Here is a 13,458-nt window from a genome sequence, read left to right as displayed (position 1 = left end):
GAGCGCCCCGATCGGGCCACGACACAATAGATTTTCTATTGTGTCTGTGATTCCGGGGCCTGAATTGACATCGGCCAAGGGCATTTGAGATTGATAATTACTTTGTATTTATCTCTTATCGATAAGAATATAATATGTAGCTATATGTTTTATCATAGATTTGTTAGCAATTATTTGTGTGATTAACAGTTTGCATAATATACTAATGTTTAAAGAATATCCTAACAAAGATGTTAAAATTATTGGGTGCCTTTTTCTTTGTTTTCATATTATCTTGTGAAGTTTGTCAAGCGTGGAGTAAGTATTTTATTATCATTATTAGGTAATTTTATAGCTATTAAAATAACACTGATACTATAACATGCAAATGACACACGATTAAAAAAAACAGCATTTTTTAAGCGGACTTTAATTGAAATTAGTATTCAGCGCTTATTATGTAATCGCCAATTCGCATTAAATTTAAAATTGCAAATTATTTCACTATCTATCGTTCCTAAATAATTAATTTGCAATTGTTACATCTATTTGTACTAAAATGTTTAAAATTTTTAGATCAGCGCGCTTGCTTTGTGAATCGTGATAGTTACCTTGAAAAGGTTTTGCAGGAAACAATGTATGAAGTTGAAAAGAATGTGAAGTTTTGCAATTTGAGGGTGAACGATTTTAATTACACGTTAAAGTGAGATTTTCATATGTTATCATCGCATTTCTATTAGAGCTAGCGCGTACGAGCAACTTTGTCTCCGCAACTATTTTGTCTCTCCCATCAATTGTATGGGGAGTTGCGTCGCTACGTGCGCGCACTTTCATACTAGCCCATGGGTGGAGAGACAAAATAGTTGCGGAGACAAAGTTGCTCGTGCGCGCTAGCTCTTAGAGACACACAAGTATAGGTAAACTTATTTAAAGTAACTTGCAAGAAATTCTAGGAAATGCTTTCATAAAGCATAATTTCTCACCATGTCAAACACAGAAGTGAGACTTTTATATTTTTATCTCATGTTTCGACAAATTATAGGAAACGGCAAACAAAACATATTATATTACAAACAAAATAGTTTTAGAGTCTTGTAAGACATTACAGTAGAATAGGATTAGGATATCTATTCCAAATTCTTCAAACGCGCCCATTTCTTTTTTTATACGACAAATCCTTCCACAGGGTAGGAATCCGTTGGCAAAACTACGGATTTTTATTAATCTCTACATGGAAACAAACATCTCCAATTATAACTCTCATTTATTAGCATATTCTGGGTAAACAGACTATCAAACAAATCCTATTTTGGGGTCCTAACTTTGTTCATTGAATGGTTTTTATTTTATTTTTTATATTTATAAAATTTAATTTCAGCGATCGTATGTACTCCTTCCACGTGTCCGGACTGGCCCAATTCAAGAACAGTTTCCTAATATCCATAGAGAGAATGGGCGTTAATGCCATCTCCTCAGTAGTTGGAAGGAGGCATGTAGCAGCAACCAATGTGACAGAATATGAAGCTCTGGTCCGAGCTACAATTAACTTACGAGTGCCTAGACTTGGTTTTGATGTTATAATTGATGTGGAAGGTACAGGCCCACAGCACTATACTGCAGTATTTCAATTTGACTTGATCACAATTCCGATTTTGGTAAGTTACAGTTTGGTAATGTTTAGGGTCTGGGCAAACAGGCTACCAACCACAGGTGGCCAGTGACAGCCACTTAAAGATAATTTTTTTCATATATTTTGTGTGATACTTGAGACCATAGACACAAGAGTTTGCTTCTTGGAATGCTAGTTCAGTTGTTTTGATAACGCGGAGAATTTTAATTTTAAATCGAATGCTATAATAATTATTTATTGTATAGAAATGGAAAAAGCCGAGCTATTTATGTACGTAACAACAACTGAGAACAGGTTATGATAACATTTTAAATTTCTATTTGAAATTAAAATAATGTAGGTATTAATAATTGTTTTAATTTATTATCGTCTTTGGTGCATAATTATTACTAGATTAAATTATAATAACAGTATATTACATCGATAACATTAATTATTCTTTATATCAACATTAGAATAACAAACATTCAATATAATTTATATAATTATTTTTTGATTCAGTTGCATCTCACTTTATAAAATGTTAAATCACTTCGCAAAATCCACTTATTATATTGGCAATTAAATAAATTAAATACAATTAACTACAATTATGCATGAGTTTATTACATTCTGAAATGAAACAATGGATGTGCGCACTATATACATAAAAAATTATAAAAAATTATTTATATAGAACATTTCAATACGTTTATATTAAGTTAAACAATGACTAGTTCAAAAAAATTTTTTTTTACAAAATATTAAACACTATAATATCTCAACATATTTTATTTTTAAGATTACGAAAATATTTATTGCATCCCATTATGATTGTGCTTTTATTAGTTAGATATAAGTATATACATATATATGTTGTAATTGGGACAAAACTACTTAAATATTCATTTCAAAGTAAAACAAAAAGCATCAGTCAATATCCTCAGTAATTTTTTATTTTTATTTATCTATTCCAGATCCTTAAGAAGATAAATACAAACGAAACGGTAGTGAGTACGACGTCAGCTGGTCAGTCATCGCGCCACCAACGAATGCAGTTCGTCCCAAACACAAAAGTATCTCAAGTGCTATCGAGACACGTAAGTAATAAGTCATCATCATCCTCAACCCATATACGTTCCCACTGCTAGGACAGCGGGTCTTCTGTGAGTGTACAGGCCATAATCCACCAGGCTGGCCAAGTGCGGGTTAGCAGATGTCATCGAACTTATGAATTGACGAATAAATTATGCCTTGAATATTTTCAATAAAGATTAGCTAGTCGACTCTATGTCTTAATTATTATCTTTCATAAAACAATTTGTACAAGTGGTTAACATACTACTGTTGAAATAAAAAAAATGTGAATAAAATATTTTTTGTCCCATAAATTTTCCGGATAAAAATTCAGGTAGAAAGAAACGCTAAAACTTATTTTAAATTGCAAACCGATACATTGAGGTTTGAAGCGCTAATTTTAAGAAAATATTATTAAACTATTTAATAACATTTCAGATTCACGGGTACCACATGGACAGTGGCTTCACGACATGGGCTAGAGACATCATCGTGCCAATAATGCAGAAACTTATTGATACAAAGCTTGGGTTCCCGGAAATACGTTTTGATGGCTGTTAATAACAATAATTAATAAAAAAAGAGTGTGTGTGCTGAGCACATGTGTCAGAAGTGAAACTTCATTGGCAAATTTCAAAGATACCAAAATCGTCGCCTTGCTCTATGACGTGTCGATATTGCCATGACGCGACCTTAAAATTTTACTCTCAACGCGCCAAAAGAAGTTTCACTTTCAAAAAAAAAACGCAATGAAAAAACTTCTTTGTTTTTAGAAATATTGGTTATGGATAATGCGGATACTCAAAAGAATAACATTCCTATTTATGGTTCGAGGAAAGATTACAAGTTTATTTATATTTTACACTCATTGTAGTAGGGATTTGACGATACTGATTTCGATTATTTGTATTGATGATATAACTAGTAAAATAGTTATTGAAAGCAACGAATATGAATAATTTTACATTTGATGCATTACAACCATGATCTATGAATCGTTTTTTATTATTTTTAAAATACCTATGGCAATCATTATCTTGGGTATGCATAAACGATTACAATTATTTTACATATTTTATTGATCTTAATGTTATAATTTCCTAGAAATACATATTAAATGGAAAACCCTACAATTATTTCCTTTGCAATATATACTTTTGGCCTTGAATACATAAAAGACACAAGATAAATACTCATCTAACTAATTCAAATTGGATAAAAAAAGTAGAGAACGTTTTTTTATCTTTATCTGTAATATAATTACAATGTTACATGGGCTGTTTTACATTTCTAAGTGTTAAATTACATTTTACTTATTGGTAGGTGTTTATCTAATTTCTTTTATAGGTACTATAACTTTCCTTTTTTTTACGCAAATATCCAATATAACTATACCTGTACAAATTTTATTTTTAAGATTATATTACGCTATATTGTCGTTTGTTGATTTCTAAAAATATAAGACTTGGAAAATATTATTGGGGACCTAGTATGAAATCTATGGTGGAATTTAAAGCTACTCGACCGGCGAGAGATGAGTGGGAGGAGGGATATACCATGATGTCTTAAAGCAGTATTATTTCCAGCATGTCTTTGTCATTTTTAAACACTGGAATTAATACTGCTCTAAGTCGTATAACCCCCATTAGAATAGCACATTTCTAAATAGTTACTGTGTCAGAAGTGGCAATGAAACACTCTACAAAGGCTTGAAGTTTTTACCTCGAACTATGGTTTGAAAGTTTTAACCATTCTCCAGGATTTAATTTGTTTGGATCTAGGACTTCTCGATATCTCTCTCTTTGTTCTTAAATTGTTGCACGAGAATTTAAAAAATGAAGTAAAATAAATTCATTTGCTCTCTTTTTCTTTTTCTTATCAAGAGGTTGTGTATACTCCTAATTAATTCGTATTGAAATATTCTAAAACTACATAGGTAAAATATTCAATTACCAAACATCTATTTAATCTTATTAATTAGTAGAAAGTCTTGTCTTAATTAAAACAGTAACAACAATAATTGTGATAATGTATCGACATCGACACAGGAAATTTGTTATTTCATACAGTGCAAAGTCATTTAGTTTTAATAGTGCCACAAAATGGCATGGTCGTTGATATTAGTCGTGGTGATTATATTTTTCACTTGGTGCATAAATGCAACGTCTAGGAAAGCCCGGCTTATGTCAAGACTACCCGGACCGAAAGGATGGCCTATCGTAGGAACTGCGTTTCAGTTCCTTGTGTCTCCTGGTATGTGGATAATTTCATAGCTACAACTACAACTACTACTCCATACTTCATAAGTATGGAGAATTTCTTTACATGTGCAATTTTCAAACTCAAAATTTATGTTAAGATCACTTCTATTGAAATTCAAGAGACAAAAAATATAGTAACACTAGGACCTGACTGGTTGAAGGAAATATGCAATAAATAAATTGCGAGATCAAGTTTAATCTAAATACTGTTAATTAGTATTCATTATAATCCACGTTTGTTTAAAATACTATACGATAAGGGCATATAATTATATTAAGTACTTACACAAGTTACAGTTATATTGTGATAATGAGCTCGTGACAAACCATGTGTTTTATGTTCTAAAACATTTAGCATTAACATAAGAAACTGATAAGATGGTACAAAATTGGTTTTACACTTATTATTCAGTAATGTATAATGCAGAAACTGCAAACCATAAAAAATCTAATTACTGAGTATCTATAGACTACACAGTAATAATTTAATCAGTCCATTCTTTTTTATTTATCAGTTAATTATTTATAAAAAATATGCAAATAGGATATCTCATAAATTCAAATAAAATTATATTTTAGAGGAGGTATTCATAAAATTGCGTGAAGAATACAGAAATTATAAGAGTTTAACAAGCTATTATTCCTTCGGGTTTGGTTACATCAACATCTATGACCCAGAGGATATCGAGGTACGTATTTTATTAAATTAAAATTCAAAATCTTATTTTACATATTTTAAGAATTGAAGAAATAGAATTCAACAGAATATACAGGTTTTTAAAGAAAAAGTATAATATAATTATACTTATTAAATTACTGGCTATAATTTGCCCAAAATTCTAATTATTTGCATATATTTTTTATTTAAATTTTCCTTTTTCAGACAATACTTTCCGCAAGTCGATTTAATGACAAACAGATACCCTATACATTTTTCCGATCATGGCTCGGAGAAGGTCTGCTAATCAGCAATGGTAAGAATAAGTTTTGTATGAGCAGGTACAAGAAATTAAAATGCATATACTTTAGATTTGAAAAAGAGTAATTGGATAGTTGGAATCCCGGAAGCATTTCAAGACATTTAATTATTTATTATAGGGAATAATTTAACAAACAGCCTACACAACCGCATTAACAACAATTGTTACATTCTAAATTCCAAAAAAAACCTTACCCGGTCGACAAAAAGTAGCTTAAGGCTGCAGTCTAGCAAAATTGCGTTTTCATCAAGTTATTTGACAATTTTTTCCCGGCTAATGAAATGATAAACTGATTTTTTTTTTCTTGTTTATCAATAAGTGTTATATACGCAATGCGCGTGATTTTTTTCACATTTATAAAGTTACTTTATGTTACCTTAATCAGGCCTTCAAGATAAGTCTCTTTCCCCCAAAGACATTTCGAGCTAAGTTTGTGCACTCACTACGTTGCAACCGATTACAATTTACACAATCTGATCAGCGCATTATTATCCTTATATAGTCGTTATTAAAAACTGCTGAATACAATTGCCGAAAAACTTATGATTTTCCTAATTAGAACGTTATAAATTCATTAAATTTCCCATTTTTTGCCTTACAAAATCTATTGATAAATACTGCTAAAGGTTATTTTTTCCATTAATTTATTCGAGTTGGTTGAAGACCAATGAGTATTAATCCTTTAAAAAAATTTTTTTTTGAATTTTGATAATTCTTTAAATATTAAAAAAATATTTAAAATAATTAGGAAAAATCCTAGCGAATTTCTTTAGTCGCGCTCCTTGGGCCGGAGCGTTCTGACGTGTGCTCTACGCTCGATTTTCCTTCATACCGAAGTGAAAGTTGCTCTACTTCATTAAATTTAATATTTTTGTTAATTGATTATTTTTATCTTAGTTTTGTGCAAATATTCGTATTTTTAAACATTTGATTTCGACATGGAAAATAAACGAAAAAAATACGCGTGTAACTACTAGAAAAAAAATTATCTTCGAACATAAAGTTAATGAAACCAAATAGATTGCAAAGATGATTGGCAACAATTTCTTTATTTTACGGGGTGTCAGTAAAGGGATGTATATTTCTTTAAAACTAAAGTAAGCTCATAAATTTTCTTATAATATATTTTTTTTTGAAGTTCCAAAAATGAACATTTTTGGAACTTCATTTTCGTTTCGTTTGAGAAATACGAAATATGAACTTCCCAAGTTCATCCGGGGAAATCCCCATACGGGGAAAATGATTTGTTTACTCCAAAATTATATGCCGAGGTGTTTTAATTTTTTCTTCTAGTCATTTTCAACGTAGCGGCATGTTGTTTGATTATTAATTTTGTAACTTAAATACAGGATGTTGGTTTTATATTCTGATCTTACAGACGCGCTGACAAATTTAGTCCGCCATTTCTAGTTTAGTCCACCAACTCTAAGTACCAATATTAAAACGAATGGATTATCATCACATCTTGAAAACTCAGATGTAATGGAAGATCACAATAACATAGAAAATTCAGTGGGTGATGAGAACTAAACAAACACAAGTAACAGAGAAGCGAAGAATAAAAAAAGAGGACGAAAACGATAATTCGTTGATGCTTTCCCTTTTCGACGTATTGTTAGGGTACATCACCAATCTGCAAAAAACAAAACTGATGAGTCCCAATTGCTGATTAAAAATGAAAAACAAATAATCGAAAACAGTGGTGAAAATTGAACATCCTTCAGCTTCACAATCAAAGCTGATCACAATGAAACATCCTTCAGTGGTAGCAGATTTACTCATTTAAAATGTATCGGTGAACAGCGTAAAGGAGAGGAGGACAGGAAAACATTATGAATGTGGATGGTGGATTGTATACAGGGTGTAATCGTTAAGTATGTGCAGGCGATTATGACGTTATTATTGCAGGTATCAAAAAACTTAAAACTGATATCGAAATTACTTTACCTAATGAGCAAAATGACAATAATAACTTTTTAAAAGTATAACGAGAAATATCTAAAAAATTTACTTTATACACTCCCATATCAAAAAGGGAAAATGGGACTAGTAGAAGTTAAATGTCTAATTCCGGCAAAAGACATGAATGCGGAAGATGCGGTTAAAAATAAAAAAAATAATATTTGAAATACAATGCAAAAAATAACACTTTTGAAATACAAATAAGCAGACTTCTGCTTCTGCAACTAAACGTTGCAGAAGCAGAAGTCTTTGCTGTTTGGACTGGAGTGAATCATTCGTTAAAAATAGAATATATAAAAAATTATGTAACGTTTAGGCAAAATAAAATGATGGACCATTATCAAGATTTTACATAAATTGCCTACTGTCAGAATTGATTGATTCGAGACTTCAGCATTCGATGCCCATCAAGGACCCATCCTATATCATTCAAGTGATTGAAAAAAAAGAGATAAATCCAGTGCAACCGATAAAGCATCAGAATGCTAGCAAAAGATTTATTAGGTTTATCAATATAAATCTATATATTATACATAATATAATAAATCTGTAGAAGACGCGAAGACCGACATCCGCGCGGACGGAGTCGCGGGCGGAAGCTAGTCAGAAATAAATATCTTTTGTTTTCATTTGCGTATTTTTCTATTTTATAATTTTTTAACACAAACATTACATTTTTTTTATTATATACAAAATTTGTTTATCCGTTTTATTAGTTAAACTGAACAACTTTCACTAAGAAACTTAGGTCGAAAAAAATGTATAGAGTTATGCATTTTGTATGGAAAGCTTATTTTTTTTTTATATTTCGTCCAAATTTCTTTGTAAAAGTTGATCAGTTATATAAACATGAAGTTGAAGATATCAATAGAAAGTATTCGCAAATTTCGTGTACTGATAAAAAAAAATCACCCGGTGTAATTTTCACGAAAATTATTTCAAATTGTCATTTTTGGCACTTATTACGAATATTAAATTATGCATACGAATGATTTAATTTTTAAAAATTAAGTGGAGCAACTTTCCCTTAGTACATTTGTATTATTTACATATAGGATGACAGGATGCATTTGTTTGCACTACTAGACCAAGCCCTTAACGAACAAAAGTTATATCGTAGCAGCCACATTAATTTAATTTCAGGATCGAAATGGCATCAGAGAAGGAAACTTCTAACGTCAGCATTTCACTTTAATATATTGAAGAAATATACAAGTTCGTTTATCGAATACACTGAAAATTTATTAAAGAAGATTGAAAATGAGACGAGCAACGAACAAACAGATGTCCGACCATTATTATCTAATGCTACTTTACGTATTATGTGTCGTAAGTATGTTATCTTAGGTACTTCAAAAAGATAATTAAATAACTAATTGTTGTATTAGTAGTTTGACGCCTGTGGCTTCACCCGTGTAGCAAAAGGTTCCGTCCATTGATTCAAAACCATTGAACCATATAACCGAAAAAGATAGAATAGGAATATAGAATAATTTTTATCCCGGAAATCTTATGGAAACAGGACCTTGACTACGCGGACGAAGCTGTTAACGGAAATATAGTAGCAAATTTTATTATTATAAAATATATAGTACGTCAAGATTTTATTTTGCAGAAACAGCTATGGGTATTTCAATGGACCAAGTAGCTGAATCGGAAAAGAGAAAATATTTTGAGGCCATACATACGGTTGGTGAATGTATTGTCAGAAGGCTGTGTCGAATTTGGTACTATTCTAGCTTTGTGTATAATCGCACATCCCTAGGGAAAGCTGAAGCAAAAGCGTTAGTTAATTTACATGCATTTACCAATAAAGTTATTCGAGAGAGAAAGGCATATCTAGAAGATAAAAATATATTAGAAATGACGGACAGTGAAGAGATTTATGGAGGTAATAAAGGAAGATTGGCCATGTTGGATTTATTGCTTCAAAGCGAAAAGGAAGGGAATATAGATCTAGATGGTATACGAGAGGAAGTTGATACTTTTATGTTTGAGGTAAGAAATAGCTGGTAGTCTGGTAGGATTATTAGCAAAGATTACATTTTTCATCTCTTCGCTGATGTCTTGTTTGTATTTGATAGTTTAAAGATTAAAGGTTGTTGCTTTTAGGGCTGATTTTTCAATCCTTGGTTAATACTTATTCGTCGAATAACGTATTACACTACCATTTTAAAAACGTATTCTAATTGCCTGTATTTGACAGTTTACGTGACATTTTAATATTATCGTGTAATAATTTATTGGACGGATAAGTTTTATCCAAGCATTGAAAAATCGGCCCTTAATGATTAAAATATTATATTTGATTGAGAGAAATAAGACCAAAATACAATTAGTAAATTTAATATAGATTTGGAAGATTATTATTGAAATGTTTTATAATAGCGTCTTCAAATAATTTTGATTTACAGGGACACGATACAACTGCCATGGCGTTATCCTTCTTTGTTATGAGAATTGCTAGTGAACCCGAGATACAGGTAAGTTTGAAATTAGACAAACAATCAAATTATAATTAACTTTTGTGTATAAAATAATTCAATACGCTGGTCCACCCAGGGCTGCGAAAGGCTGCTTACTTGCTTGGTCTTCGTGGTCCCGGATTTTATGTCTTTCTTTTAAAAAATTTCAAATGTACTTACGATAACTATTTATTTATACCTAGTTCATCAAGTTATACAACTAGAGCATAATAAGAAGTGAAACAATTGATCATAATTTAATAATAGCGTTAAACGTATTAATTGTGTCTTTATAAAAAGAGTTAAACTAAGTAATTATATTTTAATTACAGGAAAAAATGTATGATGAATTAAAAACTATATTCCAAGGTTCTGATAGATTGCCTACGATGGATGATTTAAATGATATGAAATACTTGGAGTGCTGTATCAAGGAATCCCTTAGGTTATATCCCAGTGTTCCGTTTATTGCTAGATATTTAAATGAGGATGTTGTTTTAAGTAAGTACATACAGGTGTTTCTGACTTGCTTGATTTATCAAGTTAAGTTTTTAAGTGAGTATATTTATTTTATTGTTATTCATATTGAGTGTAGTTATAGAAATTACAGTCATATCAACGATACGAAATTAGATGTATTATAATTCTGCCCTGTTTTATAATTAACTTCAAATAACTGGTATCTCTATGACCTAGGCAGCGGTTAGACGTCAATGCGACGATTTGTTTCTTCCAAAAACATATACTGAATAGAGTAATTCCAGTAATTCGATGATGCCAATCAAGTATTATAATCATTTAAGGTTTTTTTATATTCAGGTGGATATACAGTTCCAAAAGACGTAGCTTGTCACATTCATATATACGACCTTCATCATCGAGAGGACATATACCCGGATGCCGAGAAATTCGTCCCGGAAAGATTTCTTCCTGAAAATGTGGTGAAACGTCATCGTTACGCTTATTTACCATTCAGTGCTGGCCCGAGAAATTGCATAGGTAATATATTTTTTAAATTATTAAAAATTACAAAAAAACAAAGTTTGGACATAAATAGTACAGTTGTTTTGTAGAAACACAACCTGGGCGGTAAAAAGTTATGTAAGTAGGTACCTATAATATAATAAACTAGATTTCCGCCCGCGGCTTCGCCCGCGTTTTCAAAGGAAAACCCGCATAGTTCCCGTTCCCGTGGGATTTCCGAGATAAAACCTATCCTATGTGTTAATCCAAGTTACCTTCTATGTGTGTGCTAAATTTCATTGTAATCGGTTCAGTAGTTTTTACGTGAAAGAGTAACAAACATCCATACATCCTTACTTACAAACTTTCGCCTTTATAATAATTAGACGATAGAAGATAGAAGATAACACATTGATGTAAGTTTTATCTTTTTTTTTCAGGACAAAAATTCGCTTTCCTAGAAATGAAGACTGTAATATCGGGATTACTGAGGAAGTTCAAAATAGAACCAGTGACAAAACCAAACGAAGTTATTTTTACTGCTGATGTAGTTCTAAGAAGCACACACCCGCTATATGTAAGATTCCGTCCTAGAAAATAAATAATTAAGACCTTAATAATGTTTTATTAAAAAATATTTAAAAAATCAAGTTCCTAAAACCCTTTCGGTAGCATTAGGGTGCTTTTACGCCAATAATATGCGAGGAATTGTAGCGAGGAATTTGTTTGTAAATATAAAATAACCAATTTTTATTTCCACGGATATACAATAGTGTCAACAAATATTGTAACATAACATTATATCGAACTACACATGTAAGAAGGTCATAAGGAAATTGTTACTTACGCTATCTTTTGAAGAAACCTAAGGACCACTGAGCTGACACACATTATAATAATATACACACATTATTGGTGGAAAATCACCCTTACATCCTATGCTAAAACCGTTTGACACAGTAGTATTTAGTATTGTTTGATGAAGATTTTGAATTTGTATTATGAAAAAAAAAATGGTTGTCTGTAAAGTCGGTTTTCTGACGATAGTTGAACGTGACAACGTCCGTCTGTGCTTCCTTGTCGCTCGTTCCGCGCTCTCGCTTGCACTTCAAGCCAGATGGAACGCCTCAGAGCGTAGTACATATATCTCGATGCCTCAGAGCGAGGTAACGCCGCATGAGTCATGTTTTTTTGTGCGTGCAGCCGGCGCTATCGAATTATAAGACGTTGTCACGTCAAAATGGATAATACATAGATATTATAACTACAGGTTTACTTTTCTAATACAGTCATAAAAATTAATCAGACACAGCTCAATGGAATAATATCACATAAGCTGCTGTTTCCTTTTAAAACTTATACGGAAGTAAGCATTTTTTATGTAGGTAGTAATAATATGCATTACCTAGGTGATAAACAGTAGCCTTATTAAGTAAATTTTACCGCTATAAGGACAAATAACATAACTTTGTCCGTACTAGTATCTGCAGAATTTATTAATTGAACTAATATCTTGAATACATGTAGAAATTAGTTTCTAGAGAGCCGGAGAAATCCGAAAAATGCATTTCTATTTCACTTTGAAATTGTATTACTATATTTGCCCGCCTCCGTGGTACAGTGATAAACAACGGAACGAACGGAGAACTGGTCCTGAGTTCGAGTCCCGATTGAGACGAAGACAAAAAGTGTCCAACAGGACCTGAATAACTATTTATTTATTGGGGGGCAAGTATCTCGCCTCGCGGCGGTGTGAAAAAAAACTCCGGCTGAGTGGCCAGACGGCCGGAGTCTAGGGCGACTGAGTGAGGAACCTTCGGACTATCCGAGCGTTATCCAGAAGGACTGCCCGCTGTATCCCCACTGTCATGGGCTTGACCGGTAAATCCAACCTCCTTAAATATTGTTTTAAGGAGGCAGGAACCAGCCCATTGGTGGACACAACTATAGGGATTATCTCGGCAGACACACCGTCCCACATCTCGACAACCTCGACATGCGCCAGATCCAGATATTTGAGCCGTTTATCTGACTCGGCCTTAACAAGATTGTCGTCATGTGGAATAGTGATGTCTACCAAGAAAATCCTAGAAGTTGCTCGGTCCATCACCACAATATCAGGTCTATTCGCTAGGATAGTTTTATTATTATTTATTTATTAT

At 32.0% G+C, this 13,458-nt stretch overlaps 2 protein-coding genes across 2 annotated transcripts; both read left to right on the top strand.

Annotated features, from left to right (window-relative positions):
- The first annotated feature begins 213 nt into the window (after nt 1-213).
- LOC149908773 (uncharacterized) lies at nt 214-3,639 on the top strand. The gene is made up of 5 exons (XM_090120350.1): nt 214-297; nt 556-682; nt 1,358-1,634; nt 2,566-2,688; nt 3,104-3,639. Exons 1-5 carry the CDS (start codon nt 231-233, stop codon nt 3,224-3,226), a joined length of 717 nt encoding a protein of 238 aa, XP_089976476.1. The 5' UTR covers nt 214-230; the 3' UTR covers nt 3,227-3,639.
- A 1,033-nt stretch (nt 3,640-4,672) lies between these two features.
- LOC149908772 (cytochrome P450 4C1-like) lies at nt 4,673-11,903 on the top strand. Its single transcript, XM_090120349.1, has 9 exons — nt 4,673-4,918; nt 5,506-5,615; nt 5,810-5,900; nt 9,012-9,197; nt 9,484-9,866; nt 10,283-10,351; nt 10,666-10,834; nt 11,153-11,332; nt 11,737-11,903. The coding sequence occupies exons 1-9, from the start codon at nt 4,768-4,770 to the stop codon at nt 11,895-11,897; spliced, it is 1,500 nt and encodes a 499-aa protein (XP_089976475.1). The 5' UTR covers nt 4,673-4,767; the 3' UTR covers nt 11,898-11,903.
- The last annotated feature ends 1,555 nt before the right edge of the window (nt 11,904-13,458 follow it).

The sequence above is a fragment of the Colias eurytheme genome, chromosome 4 (assembly GCF_061535395.1).
Source record: "Colias eurytheme isolate Ceu_HAF_F1 chromosome 4, ilColEury1 Martin Lab GWU primary, whole genome shotgun sequence".
NCBI lineage: Eukaryota > Metazoa > Arthropoda > Insecta > Lepidoptera > Pieridae > Colias > Colias eurytheme.
This window is presented reverse-complemented; position numbering and strand designations above follow the sequence as displayed.